The 20,271-nt window shown below is 44.5% G+C and overlaps 1 protein-coding gene across 1 annotated transcript in view; it reads right to left on the bottom strand.

The window, feature by feature from the left end:
- lrp4 (low density lipoprotein receptor-related protein 4) overlaps window positions 1-20,271 on the bottom strand; it is a 512,348-nt gene that overhangs the window by 39,150 nt on the left and 452,927 nt on the right. The window contains exons 25-30 of the mRNA XM_086008096.1: window positions 20,067-20,238; window positions 18,489-18,651; window positions 17,856-18,081; window positions 14,849-15,152; window positions 10,825-11,043; window positions 5,944-6,078 (exon numbers count right to left, since the gene is read on the bottom strand). Coding sequence (XP_085864222.1) covers window positions 5,944-6,078; window positions 10,825-11,043; window positions 14,849-15,152; window positions 17,856-18,081; window positions 18,489-18,651; window positions 20,067-20,238 — 1,219 coding nt within the window. The remainder of the gene's footprint in view (window positions 1-5,943; window positions 6,079-10,824; window positions 11,044-14,848; window positions 15,153-17,855; window positions 18,082-18,488; window positions 18,652-20,066; window positions 20,239-20,271) is intronic.

Genomic DNA, 20,271 nt, shown 5'->3' with positions numbered 1-20,271 from the left:
TGCTTCGCACCAACTCTACAGTTGTAGTATGAATGTTGTGCATTAAGAATTTAGAAACATAGAAGATAGGAGCAGGAGTAGGCCATTCGGCCCCTCGAGCCTGTTCCGCCATTTAATGAGATCATGGCTGATCATCTAAATTCAGTACCCTGTCCCTGTTTTCTCCCCATATTCCTTGATCCCTTTAGCCTTAAGAAATATATCTAACTCCTTCTTGAATATATTTAATGAATTGGCCTCAACTGCCTTGTGTGGTAGAGAATTCCACAGGTTCACCACTCTCTGGGTGAAGAAATTCCTCCTCATCTCAGTCCTAAATGGCTTACCCCTTATCCTTAGACTGTGACCCCTGGTTCTGGACTCCCCCGCCATCGGGAACATCCTTCCTGCATCTTGTCTGTCGAGTCCTGTTAGAATTTTATAAGTTTCAATGAGATCCCCTCTCAGTCTTCTAAACTCTAGCGAATATAAGCCTAATCGACCCTGTAAAGTCTGTGGGTTGTATAGCGAAGTAATACACAGACTACAAGAGTAACTTAAACAGGACTTTACTATTCGAAGGTCAGGGCGGATCTGCCCAATAAATTCTGCCACAGCACTTATATACCGGTGTGGTCACCGTCGGTATTACAGTATACAGCAGCCAGGATAAAGTAGTGCCACACCTAAAATAGTTCTCTTAAAGGTGGACGGTTACATACAATAGTTCTCTTAAAGGTAGAACAGTTACATACACTACAATCCTCCCTTTTTAGCTTACAACATACTTATTCCCCATTAACATAACATCATAACATATCCAACTTCATGTTACAACAGTTCACAGAGGTAGTCTCTGCGGAAACAGTTCACAGATTCAGTCTCTGCGGGAAACAGTTCACAGATTCAGTCTCTGATCTTCTTGACTCGGTCCGGACCACGCCTCCGTGGTGTAGTCGGGTCACCTTGCTAGAGGGACTCATCCCATAGTCCTTCCCTAGACTTAACAGCTTTACTTCCATCACTTCTGAACCAGCATTGCTGACTTTTTAAAACAAACAAAAAACAGTTGGATTGCCTTGGGAAATTTTCCTACTTTCCAACTGATTTGGCTCCGTTCGGGGGACCACGTGTGTGATCGGGTAGAGGTAATAATGGTTCAGATGGTTATCATCTTCTGCTTCGTCTTTTCCTTTTTTGCTTCTTGGAGTCTCTCGGGGCTCCATTGTCAGCTGCCAGCTGTAACGCCACCATCTCCCTATGTTCCTTAGACTTTAAGTGATTCATCCTGATTTCGGCACTTTGGGAGTTCTCGGCACAAGCTGGGCAGACCAGGTCCTCGTAATATTCAGTGTCACTCAACAGATCATGGTAATATTCGGTGTCGTCCTGAGCTAGGCCAGCGAGAGGGTCTTCTATTTCCTCCTTACCCAGCTGGACGTTAGCCGACTTTTGTTCCAAATCCCGACATCTGTCCTGAAGAGACTTCATCATGCGTTCAGATTCATCCCGCTTTTTCTGGGCTTCCTGCAAGTCTTTTACTAATGACCTCATTTGTGATTTCAATACTTCAACTTCATTCGGAGATTGATTGATCGGACTATTCAATCCCTCTACTGAAGTATCTGTTTCAGTATTCTGTTGTTCTACATTGCCGTGCGTCAGCGTACTTTTGGCATCCACGGGCTGTTCTGCTGCAGACTTCTCAGTCTGGGTTGCCACCTCAGCTCTACCAATGACTTTTGAGAGCTCCCTTCCCTTTGAAGATTGAGGCTCGTATTTAAGTTTTTCCCATTTTAGAGTTTTATCCCTCAGCATATGAATGAGTTGGCTGACTGTTAACTCTTCTGCCATCATCCCTTTTCCATTAACTACAGGGCTGTTTATAACCTTGCCCTGGAGGAGTTGGCTGACTGTTAACTCTTCTGTCCTCATCCCTTTTCCATTAGCTGCAGGGCTGTTTAGAACCTTGTCCTGGGGCTCCTTTGCTGCTTCTACTTCGCCATCATCCGCAGCCCCCATCATTCAAATTTCCACAAATGAATCGTCCGGTGATGCTGCACCCAACTTCAGTAGGAGCTCGGAAGTCATGTCGACCAACTCAGCTTTTTCTGCCTGCAACCTGCTAACCAGCGCCTTCAGTTGCGGCACATCTTGTTCCACCGGATTGGAGCACGCCCCTTCAGAAGCCGAATCAGCTTTGATTCGTTTGGCCTCCTTGTGCAGACGGTTTGTGTGCTCCTGCTCCCTTTTCTTCCCCAGCTGCTTCTGTTGTCTTTCCAGATTCTCCCATTCGGTATCATAGAACTTTTTCATTGCTTTCACCTCTTGCTCGAGACGGCAATTCAATTGTTCTAATTGCTGTCGTAATCTGAAATAAGTTTGCGTTCGAGCTCGATGTTCCTCAGTAATATATATGTCTGTAACTTGAACAGACTCAGAATTCTCTGTCAAGCTATGTTGTTGTTGTTCAGAGGAATTCTGTTCTGAAACTTTGTTCTCCTCTGGAGCATAAGCCTTTAGGCCCACATTCGTTCTACCAACCTTAGTCAGCAAGTTCATTTTAGACTTGTCTTTCATGCTTGGGCTGGTCTTATCGTCATCCGTTTCAGAGTCTGAGCTGATTGTCTGCCCCGAGTCCTCACTCGTTATTGCTTTGAGGTAGTGCCATTCCATGTCTATTTTCTTGATCCACTCCCGTCCTAGAAGTGGTGGTCCTCCCTCAGGTAGTACGTATAAGTCCATTCCGGGGTGTTCTTTGCCCCTGTCTCTCACCTTGACTCTTATCTTTCCCATGGGGTATACTTTATGCCCCGTGTATGTCTGCAATACGAACTTGGTATCTCTCAAGGGTATATGTGAGAATAGCCGGTTGTAATCCCTTCGATTTATGACTGATAGGGCTGATCCAGTGTCCAATTCCATTCTCACTTGGACTCCGGCTATTTTTAGCATGACCCAGATAGTTTGTAGGTCAGCTTCCTTACTCACATTATGAATTCTCAGACTACCCAGTTCCTGGCCGCTTGGGTCTGAATCCGAATTCTGTTCATCTGAACTCTTTTCAACCACCTTGTGTACTTGGTTGTACTTTTCCTGTGATGGCTTTTTTTTTTGGTTGTTGGTCTTCTTCCCTGACCGGCATACTTTGGCTATGTGACCCAGTTTGCCACATTTCCTACAGTCCTGGTTTTTAAACCAGCATTGGTTCTGGTCGTGTGTTGTCCTCCCACAACGATAACATTTCGTTGCACCCGAAGTAATTTGATCCACACTGAGGACCGCTGCCTTCAGCTGCATTTCCTTTTGCTGCGGCTTCGTGTGATGCTGCAATAAGGACAGCCCTATCCAGTGTAAGGTCGTTCTCTTCGAGCAGTCGCTTTTGCGTTCCTTCCTTCGACAACCCGCACACGAACTTGTCTCGCAATGCCTCTGTCAGATTTCCTCCAAACTGGCAGTATTTCGCTAGCCTACGCAGTTCGACCAAGTATTCCGCGTTGCTTTCCTCTTTCCGTTGCGTTCTCGCATAAAATTTGAATTGTTCCGCCAACATCAGCGGTGTGGGGTTCAAGTGGTCCTTCAGAACAGCAACAATATTATCGAAGGTTTGATCCGCCGGTTTAACTGGTGCTAGAAGATGCTTCAATAGTCCGTATGTCTTCGCCCCCATCGAGTTTAGCAAGGTTATAGCTTTATCATCATCCTCTATTTTATTGGCCTCACAATATATCTCAATGCGTTCTACATACGTGGCCCAATCTTCTACCTCGGAATCGAAATCGTTGATGTTACCACGCTTAGGCATCTTCACCTCCCTGATAAACAACAACGAAATATTTCTTTAACTCTTTTTTTTTTTCCCAAGATGGCGGTTTCCCCGCGCTTATCTTCTTTCCCCGCCCCTTTCAAAATGGCGGTTCCTGCTTCTGTCTTTTTCTCCGCCTACTGGCGGCTTCCCGCGGTTTCCCGCGCTTATCTTCTTTCCCCGCCCACTTTCAAGATGGCGGTTCCCGCTTTTCTTCCCCTGGTGGGAGGGGTAAGCTTTTCCCTCGGGCGACGGCCGCTGGCTTTCGGGGTTCGCAGCCTGCGCTTCGGCTTCAGCGCGTTCCCTTCTCTCGGCCGGGCAACCGGCTCTGGGTACAACCCGTTGACGACGAACGGTCTCAGCCGCTGGGCTGGATCTCGCTCAGTCTTCCTCGGGCTCTGTCTCTCCCGCTCTCGCTCGCTCTCTCTCGGGCTCTGTCTCTCCCGTTCGCGCGGCTCTCGCTCGGGCTCCCAATCGCGCCTCCAGCCCTCTCGCAGTCCGGTGCTTCCCTCCCCGGCTGCGGCTACGTTCTCTGCGGTTTATTTATTTTATATCGTCCCGCGCCTTACGATCCGGTCGCAGCCCTTCGTGGCCTCAGTCACTGTCTGGCCTTTTTCACCCCAATCGCGCCTCCCAGCTTCTCGCAGTCCGGTGCTTTCCTCCCCGGCTGTGTTCTCCGTGGCTTATTTATGTTTATATCTTCCCGCGCCTTACGATCCCGGTCACAGCGCCTCGTGGTCGCGGTATTTGTCCGGCCTTTTTCGCCGTCGCGGTCTAGTCGTCTCACGACGCTCCCCAGCTCGCTTGTACCGCGGCTTCTGCTCCACGCTGCCCCAGTCTCAGCGCCTCTGGGGCCGACTTCTGTCCGGCTCCTTTCCCCCTCGACCGTGGTCGAGTGCACCACCCTTATCCTCCGTTTATTTGTTTCTATTTTCCCTTTACTCACAGTCACCGTGGCCGACTTGCTTCTCGTGTTGATCGGCTCACTCACCACCGTGGCAGAAGGGACAATCCGTGCCTGTTGCTGGTGGAAGACTTCGTGTTTGATATCTTCCTCCTTTCTTGGTCTGCAGACTCGAGTTTTCTCTCAGCAAAACGACGAGGGCGGGTGCCTCTTCTCGACGCTCGTTTACTTCTTCAGAAGTATTGTTGCCGCAGGGTAAGATCGAGCTCGTCGCCACTGTAAAGTCTGTGGGTTGTATAGCGAAGTAATACACAGACTACAAGAGTAACTTAACAGGACTTTACTATTCGAAGGTCAGGGCGGATCTGCCCAATAAATTCTGCCACAGCACTTATATACCGGTGTGGTCACCGTCGGTATTACAGTATACAGCAGCCAGGATAAAGTAGTGCCACACCTAAAATAGTTCTCTTAAAGGTGGACGGTTACATACAATAGTTCTCTTAAAGGTAGAACAGTTACATACACTACAGACCCAATCTCTCCTCATACGTCATTCCTGCCATCCCAGGTATCAGTCTGGTGAATCTTCGCTGCACTCTCTCCATGGCAAGAACATCCTTCCTCAGATAAGGCGACCAAAACTGCACACAATACTCAAGGTGTGGTCTCATCAAGGCCCTGTACAACTGCAGCAAGGCATCCTTGCTCCTGTACTCGAATCCTCTCGCTATGAAGACCAACATACCATTTGCCTTCTTAACCGCCTGCTGCACCTGCATGCTTACCTTCAGTGACTGGTGCACAAGAACACCCAGGTCTCGTTGCACTTCCCCTTTTCCCAATCTATTGCCATTCAGATAATAATCTGCCTTCCTGTTTTTGCCACCGAAGTGGATAACCTCGCATTTATCCACATTATACTGCATTTGCCATGCATCTGCCCAATCACCCAACCTGTCCAAATCATACTGGAGTTTGAATTTGAGCACTATAATGAATTAGTTTTTGTATAATAGTATGCAAAAAAAATCACATTCAAAGACAATCATAGCGTGACAATTTTCTGGCACACTGAATGGTTCTAGATAACCTTAAGAGGGTTAGTAAAGGAGATTACTGGCAAATAGCCAGGGTAGAAGAAAGCTTTCCTTCCTAATCTACGTTGCTTAATTACATTTTTAGTCCCTCATGGCCCTTCTACACCGATTAGCCGATGGACCTTTTTCATATCTTTGCTTTTTTCTCAGCTCACCTTCTTGTATCATAATCCAAGGTCAGGCCATTTGGCCAACCCAAATCAGTATTAATTAGGACTTTCCGGTCAGTGCCATCCAACTGTGCGCGCTCAATTTTGGCAAGATTTCCCCAGTCTGTCCAGAAGAGATACCTATCAGAATACAAGAATAATGTTAAATTTTATATTTAAGTGGTTTATTTCACTTAGAATCATAGAATGGTTACAGCTCGGTAGAAGGCCATTCGGCCCGTCGAGCCCGTGCCGACTCTCAGCTAGTCCCGTCTTTCCCCGTGGCCCTGCAAATGTTTTTCCTTCAGATACTTATCTAACTCCCTTTTGAAAGCTACAGTTGAGTCTGCCTCCACCACCCTTTCGGGCAGTGCATTCCAAATCTTAACCACTCGCTGCGTAAAAAAGTTTTTTTCTTATGTTGCCTTTGGTTCTTTTGCCAATCACCTTAAATCTGTGTCCTCTGATTCTTGACCCTTCTGTCAATGGGAACAGTTTCTCTCTATCTACTCTGGCCAGACCCCTCATGATTTTGAACATCTCTATCAAATCTCCTCTCAATCTTCTCTGCTCTAAGGAGAACAACCCCAGCTTCTCCAGTCTATCCACGTAACTGAAGTCCCTCATTCCTGGAATCATTCTTGTAAATCTTTTCTGCACCTTCTCTAAGGCACCTTCACATCCTTCCTAAAGTGTGGTGCCCAGAATTGGACATAATACTCCAGTTGGGGCCGAACCAGTGTTTTATATAGGTTCATCATAATTTCCACACTTGTGTACTCTATACATCTATTCATGAAGCCCAGGATCCCATAAGCCTTTTTAACTGCTTTCTCAACATGCCCTGCCACCTTCAACGATTTGTGCACACATACCCCAAGGTCCCACTGTTTGTGCACCCCCTTTAGGATTGTACCATTTAGTTTATATGTCCTCTCCCCATTCTTTCTACCAAAATGTAGCACTTCACACTTTTCTGCATTAAATTTCATCTGCCACATGTCCGCCCATTTCACCAGCCTGTCTATGTCTTCCTGAAGTCTATCACTCTTCTCCTCACTGTTCACTATACTTCCAAGTTTTGTGTCATCTGCAAATTTTGAAATTGTGCCCTGTACACCCACGTCCAAGTCATGAATATATATCAAGAAAAGCAGTGGTCCTAGAACCGACCCCTGGGGAACACCACTGTATACCTTCCTCCAGTCCAAGAAACAACCCTTCACCACTACTCTCTGTTTCCTGTCACTTAGCCGATTTTGTATCCATGCTGCCACTGCCCTTTTATTCCATGGGCTTCAACTTTGCTGGTATGCCTATTAGGTGGCACTTTGTCGAATGTCTTTTGGAAATCCATGTACACCACGTCAACCGCATTGCCCTCATCAACCCTCTCTGTTACCTCATCAAAGAACTCAATCAAGCTGGTTAAACACGATTTACCTTAATTAATCCACACTTATTCAAGTGACGGTTCATTTTGTCCCTGATTACTGTTTCTAAAAGCTTCCCCACTACCGAGGTTAAATGGACTGGCCTGTAGTTGCTGGGTTTATCTTTACACCCTTTTTTAACAATGGTATAACATTTGCAGTTCTCCAGTCCTCTGGCAGCACCCCCGTATCTATGAAGGATTGGAAGATTATGGCCAGTACCTCTGCGATTTCCGCCCTCAATTCCCTCAGCATCCTAGGATGCATCCCATCTGCTCCTGGTGATTTATCTACTTTATGTACAGCCAGCCTTTCTAATACCTCCTCTTTATCAATTTTTATCCTAAGTGTCTCCACTAACTCCTCCTTTACTATGTCTATGGCAGCATCCTCTTCCTTGGTGAAGACAGATGCAAAGTACTCGTTTAGTACCTCAGCCATACCCGCTGCCTCCATGCGTAGGTCTCCTTTTTGATCCCAATCGGCCCCACCCCTCCTCTTACTACCCTTTTACTATTTATATGCCTATTGAAGAATTTTGGATGACCTTTTATGTTGGCTGCCATTCTATTCTCATGCCCTTCCTTTGCCCCTCTTATTTTCTTTTTCACTTCTCCTCTGACCTTTCTATATATAGCCTGATTCTCAGATGCAACCTGACATCTGTCATACGCATTCTTTTTCTGCTTCATCATATTCTCTATCTGTTTTGTCATCCAGGGAGCACTGACTTTAGTTGTCCTGCCTTTCCCCTGAGTGGGAATGTACTTCAACTGTACCTGAACTATTTCCTCTTTAAAGGCAGCCCATTGTTCGATTACAGTTTTGCCTGCCAATCTTTGATTCCAGTTTACCCGGGCCAGATCCATTCTCATCCCACTGAAATCGGCCTTTCCCTAGTTAAACATTTTTACTCTAGGTTGCTCTCTGTCCTTTTCCATAGCTAATCTAAACCTTATGATACTATGATCACTGTTCCCTAAATGTTCACCTACTGACACTTGCTCCACTTGACCTATCTCATTCCCTAGAACCAGGTCCAGCAATGCCTCCTCCCTCGTCGGGCTGAAAACGTACTGATCAAGAAAGTTCTCCTGAACACACTTCAGAAATTCTTTCCCTTCTCTGCCCTTTACACTATTACGATTCCAGTCTATATTAGGATAGTTGAAGTCCCTCATTATTACTACTCTATAATAAAAACAGAAAATGCTGGAAATACTCAGCAGGTCGGGCAGCATCTGTACAGAGAGAAACAGAGTTATTGTTTCAGGTCGATGAGCTTTGGTCAGAATTCTGACAAACGATCATCGACCTGAAACGTTAACTCTGTTTCTCTCTCTATAGATGCTGCCTGACCTGCTGAGTATTTCCAACATTTTCTGTTTTTATTTCAGATTTCCAGCATCTGCAGTATTTTGCTTTTGTATCACTACTCTATAGTTCTTGCATCTCTCTGTAATTTCTCTGCAAATTTGCTCCTCCATATCTTTCCCACTATTTGGTGGCCTATAGAATACACCTTGTAATGTACTGGCACCTCTATTATTTCTTAACTTTAGCCATATAGATTCTGTCCTTGACCCTCCAGGACATCCTCCCTCTCCAGCACTGTAACATTCTCCTTAACCAATACTGCCACATCACCACCTATCTTTCCTTTCCTATCTTTCCTGAACACCTTATAACCAGGAATATTTAATACCCAATCCTGCCCTTTTTTGAGCCAGGTCTCAGTTATTGCCACAACATCATATTCCCATGTGGTTACTTGTGCCTGAAGCTCACTTACCTTGTTTACTACGCTTCGTGCATTCACATACATACACTGTAAAACCATCTTAGACCATCCTGTATTCTCTCTTAGTTTGACCCCACCTAATACCTTACCATTTCTTACTTTAGTGCTCTCTGCCTCTGCCAATCCTTTGAGCACTTTATTTCCCCTTTCTAATGTTACATCCTGGTGCCCATCCCCCATCCAAATTAGTTTAAACCCTCAACAGCACTAACAAACCTCCCCGCGAGGATATTGGTTCCGGCCCTGTTGAGGTGCAATCCGTCCAGCCTGTACAGGTCCCACCCCCCTCAGAACTGGTCCCAATGCCCCAGGAATCTAAAGTCCTCCCTCCTGCACCATCTCTCCAGCCACGCATTCATCTGCTCTATCCTCCTATTTCTATACTAACTTGCACATGGCACCAGGAATAATCCGGAGTTACTACCTTTGAGGTCCTGCTTTTTAATCTCTTTCCAACTCCCTAAAATCTGCCTGCAGGACCTCATCGCTCTTTCTTCCTATGTCGTTGGTACCAATATGGACCACGACCTCTAGCTGTTCACCCTCCCCCCTCGAATGTTCTGCAGCCGCTCAGAGAAAATTAAATTTCATAGCTACAGTTTTATCCAAACAAATGTATTAACATATGAAACATCACTTTCTCACATACTTATAGTTCACATCAACAATGTCATGTTTTTGCTGTAGTGATACATACTGCAGAGAATGTCTAGAACTGGAGTATATTACTGTAGTTGATCTGTCAACCTGGGTCATGGAGTGAAGGTGGATTTTACATTTTAGTTCTTAGTACAGCTGTCAGAGGCCTTGCACAGAGTCCTATAAAGAGGAAAACCTCTCTACAAAAGGTTGGACACATTTCACTGAAAAATGTTATATGTCAAAATGCAAAGGGTCTTACTTTTGAATTGGCATTAGAGAGACTGAGGGAAGGAAGAGAAGTCCTTTGGGCCTCTGCAGTGGGTCTATGCTGTGTTCTAGGTTTGTTTTTTCATTTTAAATAAATTGTCTGCCTACCCTAATTTCTTCTCTTATAAACTTTGCTTAATTTAGGTTGATTTGAATGCTTTCGAACGTTGCATCACTGAATGTCCAGTACCAACAATCCTTGGAATTGTAATGGCTCATCTTCAGTTAACAGTACGGTTGCAGGCACATTTGATAAATCAACACATTAATCTCAAATCTTAAGTGGGTTGTAGTTCTTAAACACAAGACGATACGATAAAGCCACTCCCAGAACCGATATGCACTTGATTTAACTCGCCATTCATATGATGTTGACAATTATTCCATGTTAAGACAGTTGATGGCTATTAATTTAGTACAGCAATATGGAATGTGACATATTACACAAAATGTGGAGGAGAAGCATCCGGGAAGGCGCCGAACACCTCGAGTCTCTTCGCCGGAAGCAAGCGGAAGCCAAGCGCAAGGAGCGCACGTCAACCCAAGCACCCCACCCACCCGCCCCTTCAACCACTGTCTGCCCCACCTGTGACAGAGACTGTAGGTCCTGCATTGGACTCATCAGTCACCTGAGAACTCATTTTTAATGTGGAAGCAAGTCATCCTCGGTCCCGAGGGACTGCCTAAGAAGAAGAAGAAGAAAGTCTGAACTGGACCCTGCTTCTCCTAAAAAGAATTGCTTACCCTTTTCTAGGAAATACAGCAATTGCCCTTGGTTCATCCAGGCTGTTGTTGATTAGCACTTTCCGGCAGTTTCCATCAAGCCAGGACACTTCAATAGTGTTTCTGCCAGTGTCTGTCCAATAGAGGTTCCTTGCTACCCAGTCAATGGCCAAACCATCAGTCGTTTTTAAACCCTGGCCAATGACTGTCTCCATTCCACTACCATTGAGGTTTGCACTTCTGAAAAGACAAAAAGTATAGATAACTTTAAAAAGACTATAGACTGTGGGGGAACAAAGGGATTTGGGTGTCCGGATAGACAAATCATTAAAGGCTAGTGTACAGGTACAAAAAGTAATCGAAAATGTTAATGTAATGTTGGCCTTTATCTCAAGGGGTTTGGAATACAAACATGAGGAAGTGATGCTTCAGTTGTACAGCGCCTTGGTCAGACCCCATCTGTAATAATGTGCACGTCAGGAAGGATATATTGTCCTTGGAGGGAGTACAGCACAGATTCACCAGAATTATAGCAGGGCTTAAAGAGTTACAATATGTGGACAGGTTGCATAAACTTGGGTTGTATTCCATTGCGTTTACAATGTTGAAGGGTGATCTAATTAAAGTGTTCAAAATGATAAATTAGTTCAATAAAGTAGATACAGACAAGTTATTTCCTCTACTGGAGGAAGCCAGAACAATCTTAAAATTTGAATGAGGCTGTTCAGGAGTGAAATCAGAAGGCACAGTTTCACACAAAGGGTAGTGGAAATGTGAATTCTCACCCCCAAAATGTTGTGGATGCTGGGTCAATTGAAATTTTCATGACTGAGATCAACAGATTTTTATTAGCTAAGGGTATCAAGGGATATGGTTCAAAGACGGGTAAATGGAGTTGAGGTACAGGTCAGCCATGATACAACTGAATTGTGGAACTGGTTAGAGAGACTGAATGGCCTACTCCTGTTCCTATGTTCTGTAGCCATTAGCAACAGATTTCTGGTATGTCAAAGTACATCAAAATGTATAGATATAATATTTTTATACACACACACATAAATATTGCTGCGATGTAATTGTGTGAATAATTTCCTAATGCAGAGTGTTCAAAATTTTTTGCCAGGTGCGGAGATATTTTCGAGAGACTAAAAAACTTTTCAATATATTACCTATCCCATCAAACGGGGCCACATTTTGGCCTGCTTTGAAATTTATTACATCATAGTACTGTGAATAATCCATGCTGAAAGGAAATGACAGCTTTCATTTCTTTTGAATTTTGAATTCTCATTGTCAAACCATTCTCATCATATTCTCCGTCTGGTAGGTACTGTAAAGGAAGTCCCGCATAATGCACCCACATAATTTTTACCAGTTTTTCAAAACAACATCTATTAATTAATCGCTTTTCTATTTTTCTGATCAATTTTCCCCTTCGCTTCCTTGAAGCTGATGGCTCCCTGCTGCAGTACAGTACCACAGTGATGGGCACCTTCGAGTACCTCATCCAAGTGGCCATTATTCATGCGTAAGCCGTGACAGTGAGCTTCAACAGTTACTTCACTACAGTCCAACACCGCCTTCAGTGTGCCAGTGCAGCCTTCGGTCGCCTGAGGAAGACAGTGTTTGAAGACCAGGACCTCAAACCCGGCACTAAGCTCATGGTCTACAGAGCAGCAGTGATACCCGCCCTGCTGTATGTCTCAGAGACATGGACCATGTACAGCAGGCACCTCAAAGCACTGGAGAGGTACCACCAACACTGCCTCCACAAGATCCTGCAAATCCATTGGCAGGATAGGCGCACCAACGTCAGTGTTCTTGCTCAGGCCAACATCCCCAGCATTGAAGCTTTGACCATGCTCGATCAGCTCCGAGGGACGGGTCACATTGTCCGCATGCTTCATACGAGATTCCCAAAACAAGCGCTCTACTCGGAGCTCTGACACGGCAAGAGAGCCCCAAGTGGGCAGAGGAAATGCTTCAAGGACACCCTCAAAGCCTCCTTGAAAAAGTGTAACATCCCCACCGACACCTGGGAATCCCTGGCCCAAGACCGCACAAAGTGGAGGAGAAGCATCCAGGAAGGCGCTGAACACCTCGAGTCTCTTCGCCGGGAGCAAGCGGAAGCCAAGCGCAAACAGCGGAAGGAGCGCACGTCAACCCAAGCACCCCACCCACCCACCCCTTCAACCACCGTCTGCCCCACCTGTGACAGAGACTGTAGGTCCCGCATTGGACTCATCAGTCACCTGAGAACTCATTTTTAATGCGGAAGCAAGTCATCCTCGGTTCCGAGGGACTGCCTAAGAAGAAGACGACGACTTCACTACAGGGGTGTGAGACAGCACCACAGATGTGCTCGTCTGACATCCACATGTGAATTATACAGCACAGGAGGAGCCCATTCTGCCCGTCGTGCCCACTGAGAGGGGAGATTGTCCTGGCTCTGCGCCCAGGTGTACTGGATTGCACAGGAGATATCAGAAAAATAGGCAGGCTCAAGTAACGAAAGCTGCTCAATTTTCCTTTTGCTAATTTAAATGCAGGAAAATCAGGCAGGTTCCTTTACAGGTGTACAAAGACAAAATCCTGCAGCTGCTGGAAAGTTGAAATAAAGACAGAAAATGCTGGAAATACTCAGCAGGTCAGGCAGCATCTGTGGAGTGTTTTTCTCTCTCTGCACAGATGCTGCCTGACCTGCTGAGTATTTCTAGCATTTTCTGTTTTTATTCCTTTCCAGGTGTGTAGTCCAAACTGGCCAATTTTCCGCTCGTGTTGTGCCCAAGCCAGGGTGCCCGACCCCAAAAGAAGCTCCCCTTATTTCTTTGAATGGAAAGCCCCCAGTTTCTCTAGTCTCCCGTCCTAACTGCACTTCCAGCAGATAGTGATCAGAAGCCAGAATCCTGGCTGATTTTCCCTTCCTTAACTCAGAGGTACCGAGGCCAGTTATAAATCCACCCCTAGCAGCTAACTCAACATAGAGATTGAACCCGAGACCACTGTGGGCTGTATGGTTCAGGAACTCACTGAATAAACTCCTTAAAGTACATCGGGAGTGAAATATAGATTTTAGCACACTCAAAATCAACACAATGAGATGTTGCAGTAGTATATTTTTAAATTAGACAACCGTTAGTGCTCGGTTATTGCATTTTTTGGCTTGCTAAAGGATTCTTTCACATAGAGTGAAAAACCGTACACCTCATTATTTAATTGTTAAATCTCCCAAACACCAAATCCTGATTGGGGGAAATAGGCTTGCGATCTTCTGACTGACCTCTACCAAAATTATTCTGTAACCAGGTGACTTGGGTGTGTAAAAGAATCTGGGTTCCTCCCTTTTAGGGAGCAGCTTCTCACCTTCATTGGGTACATTTCCCAGCACAATTTAGAATTCAGTGTGTGAGAAATCATGTATGCTGATTCCATAGTAAATAGTAACACCCTCTTTTTAAAAATTTCTCCTTTTATTAAATTTAATGTTTTCACCATCCCAAATGATTCCACCGTGACAAAAATCTAGGTTGACACTCCAGTGACGTACTGAGGGAGTGCTGCACTGTCGGAGGTGCTGTCTTTCAGATGAGACATTAAACCGAGGCCCCGTCTGTTCTATCACGTAAAAGATCCCATGGCACTATTTCGAAGAAGAGCAGGGGAGTTCTCCCCAGTATCCTGGCCAATATTTAGCCCCCAATCAACATCACTAAAACAGATTATCTGGTCATTATCACATTGCTGTTTGTGAGGGCTTGCTGTGCGCAAATTGGCTGCCGTGTTTCCTACATTACACCAGTGACTACGCTCCAAAAGTACTTCATTGGCTGTAAAGTGCTTTGGGACATCCTGCGGTCATGAAAGGCGCTATATAAATTTATTAATTTCTTTCTTTCTTTTTCTTTTTCTGCCATCCCTTTCAATTTTTTAAAAATTATTTTGTGAACCAGAGATTCTGACGTGAACAAATTGTCACTCGTTGTTCAAAAGTGAACAGTTTATAATGACAATGCATTGTGGCTCATTGGCAATGCTCTGCCCTTACCTGATCACATCCAGGTAGACATCTGTATAATAAACCTTCATCTCCACACTGTCATAGTCCAGGGAGATGACGTTATGTAGCTCAGGAACTGGAACATGCACATCCGTGTAATCAGTTGTATCCAGAGAGATTCGGCGGATGCTGCCACGGCTGGAGAAGAGGAGGTAGGTCTCAGGAGCACTGTCACAAGTTTTCCCGTCATTCTTCATTTGGATTCCTGTTGGACATGCGCAGGTGATACCATTGGGACGTGGAAGGCAGAGATGGCTGCAGCCCCCGTTCCTGACACTACACTTGTTAAAACCTGTACAGGAACAAACCAAAACCTCCTTCAGCAAAGTGTGAAAGTATTAATGTGAAATTTGCTAAACTGGATTCTGGGGGCTTTGAGTGGACTATAATACTGGAAGTAGAGTATCTAGGATAGAACCAGTTCCTATGTACAGTTTACTCTCGTTAAATCAAAGTCAATTAATCTGAATTACTGGATAATTCGAATTGAATTATGCGTAAAAAGTCTACTGTACCATTTTAATCCAATTGCTTAATTTTAATTTCTGGATAACGCTAATTATGTTCAGCAAAATACGACTGAATTATCAGGAGTTGGCTGTTTAACATTTTCAGTCGTTTCTCAAAATAAAATTCTATAGCACCCTTCTCTTTTCAAACAAAGGGGATTTTCACAGAGAGTGTACATCGGGCGGGCAGTGGGTGAAGCGATTACACTGCCTGCCTTATGGCACCAGCGAGAGGCCCAAACCATTTTCATGGTCGGGCCTCACCTGCATGATTAACGAGTGCTGACAGGCAGCTGATGATTGGGGGTGTGGTGGAAAATCTGGCAGGACCTCCACAGAGCCGAGCTGGGAGTAGGCGCTTAAAGCGGAGGCAATCCCCGGGGGCGGGGGTGGGGTCATAGAAGGACTGGCAATGGGCTGGAAAATGCTTTTGGGGGCCAGGAGGAACATGCATCCACAAAATTCAGTGCCACGGCTGTTTCCTTAGTTTTTTTTTGGAGCAACCTGCAGCAATCCCTTTTAGGACCAGCCACACAATGCTCGATTCCATTGGGCGGAGCACAGGAGTAGGACCTGATTTAAATACCTCAACAAGGCTCCCCCATTTAAGGTGGGAATGCTGGCCAACCATTTCCAGGCCAACTCCAAAATTAAATCAGGCGGTTGGCCAGCCAGTGGGTAGCAGCATTTTAAAAGAAGTTTTTGTTTGCCTAGCACCCTATATGTTAGTGCAAATAGGCTGGTAAGCAGACAAAAATCACCCCCGGAGTCAGTTATATTAGTGACTACCTGTATTTCCCCCCCTCCCCCTCAAGCACTCTGCTAAATTCCAGTCAGAATCAATTGTTTAAGATGAAGCCTGGTTTTCATACTTATGTGCAGATATTTCTAGGCTGGCTCCTGTTAAGGCTTAATTGGCTGTGTATTCCTACTTGATGCTGTGATCTATTCTGCACTTCTTCTTAGGCCAGTTATATTCCAGTCACGGTAATCTCACAAACCAATATTTACAGTAGATTCATACTTCATAAATGTAGCGTCCAAGCAAAACTGAAATCACTTTGCACTTACGCCAAATTTGGAGTGTGAATCGCGAGATCCAAACTGACTCTGACAAGGAGTGTCATGCCACTTCAGTCTGGTCAGGCCCCGTCAGCGGATTCAGACTGCAAAACCACTTCACACCAATGCTACAGTTGTAGTGTAAATGCACCATACTTTCTCAAAGCAAACACCTTCAAAGTATAAATTTCCAACGTGGTCTGCAGATGTTTATTACTTTATATTTAGAAAAAGAGCTCGTTTATTTTCCTCTGGTTGATAATGTGAGCAAAACAGTGAACAGGCTTCCTTCTTGAAGATGGAACATAGGAGTTTCTTTGCAGTACAGGCTGCGGAGCCGAGAATGAGGTGCTGCCAGAGAGTGTAATTACAGCATGAGAAGTTTACACAGGTAGTTTTCATTATAACCGTCGACATAGGAATTTATAATGGAAAATGGTGACATGAAAGTGTGATAAAAACATGATAACAAGTACAGGAAACTTTGTGTTATCCAGAGGCTAAGTGTCCGGCAAGCTCGAGCCACCGGCAAAAATCAGGAGCTGTTTTGTTAGGTTTTTTTTCTTCTCGTGGCTTTTTTTTCAACAGTCAGGCTCTGCAAAGTCTCTCTGAAGCTGTTGCTAAGCGACAGAGATGTTTCCAAGGTACGGCCGACTGTTTAGAAGCTGTTGCTAAGCAACAGTGTTTGTTGCCAGATACGGAGCTTATGCTTCAACATTAACGCTGGTTTGTCCGGCAGTTTTGAGGGAACGGCAACAGCTCGGTCCCGTCGGTGCCGGATAGCATAAAGTTTCCTGTAATAAGATTTCATAGACAGAACAACAACTTGTATTTATATAGCACCTTTAACATAGTAAAACATCCCAAGGTGCTGCACAGGGGTATTACAAGACAAAAAAATTGACACCGAGCCACATAAGGAGAAATTAGGGTAGGTGACCAAAAGCTTGGTCAAAGAGGTAGGTTTTTAAGGAGTGTCTTAAAGGAGGACAGAGAGGTAGTGAGGTGGAGAGGTTTAGACAGGGAATTCCAGAGCTTAGGGCCTAGGCAACAGAAGGCACGGCCACCAATGGTTGAGCGATTATAATCAGGGATGCTCAAGAGGGCAGAATTAGAGAAGCGCAGATATCTCGGGGGTTTGTGGGGCTGAAGGAGATTACAGAGATAGGAAGAGGCGAGGCCATGGAGGGATTTGAAAACAATGAGAATTTTGAAATCGAGGCGCTGCTTAACCAGGAGCCAATGTAGGTCAGCGAGCACAGGGTGATGGGTGAATGGAACTTGGTGCGAGAAAGTGAGTACAGATGTAAGATTTTCTATATGTTATAGATATATGTATTTCAGGTCAGAGAATCTAACCCTCCACCTACACCGAGTAGAAACCAACCAGCAAGAAGCGCACGATAGTATAAAATATAACATACCAACAGGTCGGACTCGGTCAATAGCCTGAATGTCCATTAGCCCTGGCAAGTTGCCTCGCACCGTAATTATGTCACCACCTGTGTTCTTGTCAGCTCGTTGAATGCTTCGAGTTTGCCAGTCTGTCCAGTAAATGTGAGGGTCAAGCAGAGTCAGGCCATAAGGGTGCTGGACAGGTGTGACCAGAGTACGGCGGTTAGCACCATTCAGATCAGCTGCCTCAATACGCTATGCAATAAAAATAGAAATATGATGAACTACACTAGATTTCTTCTCAGGGATAGTTCTTTAAACAAGCAAGACAGAGAAAAACAAAGCAAAGTATAGGAAACACTAGATATATTCCTGGCTTCCATTCAGGTCTAGGTCTAATCCAGATGAGAACTATTGAGAAGAGGACAACTTTCTTGCATAGATGAGATGCTATTTTGATAACACATCTTGGCATTGGGAGTAACATCAATTTTGAATACAGGAAATTCCTGATTAACAACAAAAACCCATTTAACCACACTCTTTGGGGAAATTTTGAAAATGGCGATGGCTGCTATTTCAAGGAAACAATCATACCTGATGAAATATTTTTCTATCAATTACTTAATATACTGATACTGGTACAGAGTGACTGTGTGTACCTCAGTGTGTGCATCAGCCCACAGGAGCCGGGAGCCTACTTTGTCAATGGCCAGACCATTAGGCCAGCCCAGGTTACTATTGATGAGAATCACTCTGTCCGACCCATCCATTGCAGCACGTTCCAGTTTGGCATGTTCCCCCCAGTCTGTCCAGTACATGAACCTAGCAATATACAATAAGAAATACATTAACACAATCTAGATCATAACCATTAAGTATTAGATAACATCTCCTTCCTTTTATATAACGGGGCAAATTTTAAATAATTTACTTATTAACCAGCAGTAGCATTAATACCTATTAGAGAATGGCGATGTCTGTGCTCTTAAAATAAATGGGTTAACAACCGTGTTAAAATAGCAACGACAGTAATTTAATGCAAGCCTATTAGCCAATTCATTAAAAATAGCACAGGAGAACATGAAGAAAGAACTTGGATTTATATAGTATCTTTCACATCCTGAGGACATGCCAAAGTATTCCACAGCCAATGAATTACTATTATGAGTTGCAGACACCGTTGTTATCCTTAGCTCAGTGGTAACACTCTCGGCTCTGAAGGTTGTGGGTTCAGCTCTCAGTCCAGGCCTTGAGCACATAATCTAGGCACCCAAGTGCAGTACTGAGGGAGTGCGGCACTGTCAGAGGTGCCGTTTTTCGGATGAGCTGTTAAACCAAGGTCTGTCTGCCCTCTCAGGTGGATGCAAAAGATTCCATTGCACTATTCGAATACGATGCACACGAGTTCTCCCGGTGTATTGGCCAATATTACTAAAAAAACAAGAATATTTGGTCGCTAGCTCATTGTTGTTTGTGGGACCTTGCTGTGCACAAATTGGCAGCTATGTTTCCTGACATTACAACACTTCATAAGTACTTAACTGGCTGTAAAGCGTGTTGGAGCATCCTGAGGTCGTGCAAAACGCTATATAAATGCAAGTTTGTTCTTTAGGGAAATATGGCAACCAATTCACACAGCAGGGTCTTACAAACAGCAAATGAGACAACTGAGCAATTAATCTGTTTTGCAGGTGTTGGTTGAGGGATGAATATTGTACAGGACTCTGGAAGAATTTCACCCTCTTCTTCAAATAGTACCATGGAACTTTTAAATACATCTGAATAAGAAGACAGGGACTCAGTTTAACGCTTCAACTGAAAGATGGCACCTCCCAACAATGCAGCTTAGTACTGCGCTGAAGTGCAGGCTAGATTATGTACTCAAGTACTGTATGCAGCTTGAACCTGCTGACTGAGAGGCAAGAGTGGTACCAACTAAGGCAAACTGACACCTTAGACGGACATCACTAATAATCCAAGCACACTCAGAGGACTTAAATATTTATGGCAGTTTTACTTCACATCCTTTCAGCTTTGAGAACGTGAACCAATACACAATACAGTGTACATGGTACAATAAAACAAAACCATGCACTACTTGGTTATTTTTACTCCTTTTCTGATAAATTTGGGATTTTTAAAAAATAGATTTATGTTATATACTTTAGTAAAATTACAATGACAAATCACTGAATTTACCATTTATTTGAACATCATATTACGACCTGCCTACTCACCCTTTCTCATGATGAAGAGCAATGGCCCTTGGGCTGTCCAAATTCTGCCAGATCAGAACTTTTCTCATTGTTCCGTCCAAATTAGCAACTTCAATCCGATTCGTCCCAGTATCCGTCCAGTATATTTTACGGCCCGTCGCATCCACTGCCAGTCCATCGGTGGTCATTAACCCTGAGAAGAAAAAAACACTATCTATAGAATGTA

The sequence above is a fragment of the Somniosus microcephalus genome, chromosome 15 (genome assembly GCF_052327205.1).
Source record: "Somniosus microcephalus isolate GS21.2 chromosome 15, FLI_Smic_1.0, whole genome shotgun sequence".
NCBI classification, from domain to species: Eukaryota; Metazoa; Chordata; class Chondrichthyes; order Squaliformes; family Somniosidae; genus Somniosus; species Somniosus microcephalus.
Note: the sequence above shows the minus strand (reverse complement) of the source record. Positions and strands in the feature narration are given on the sequence as shown.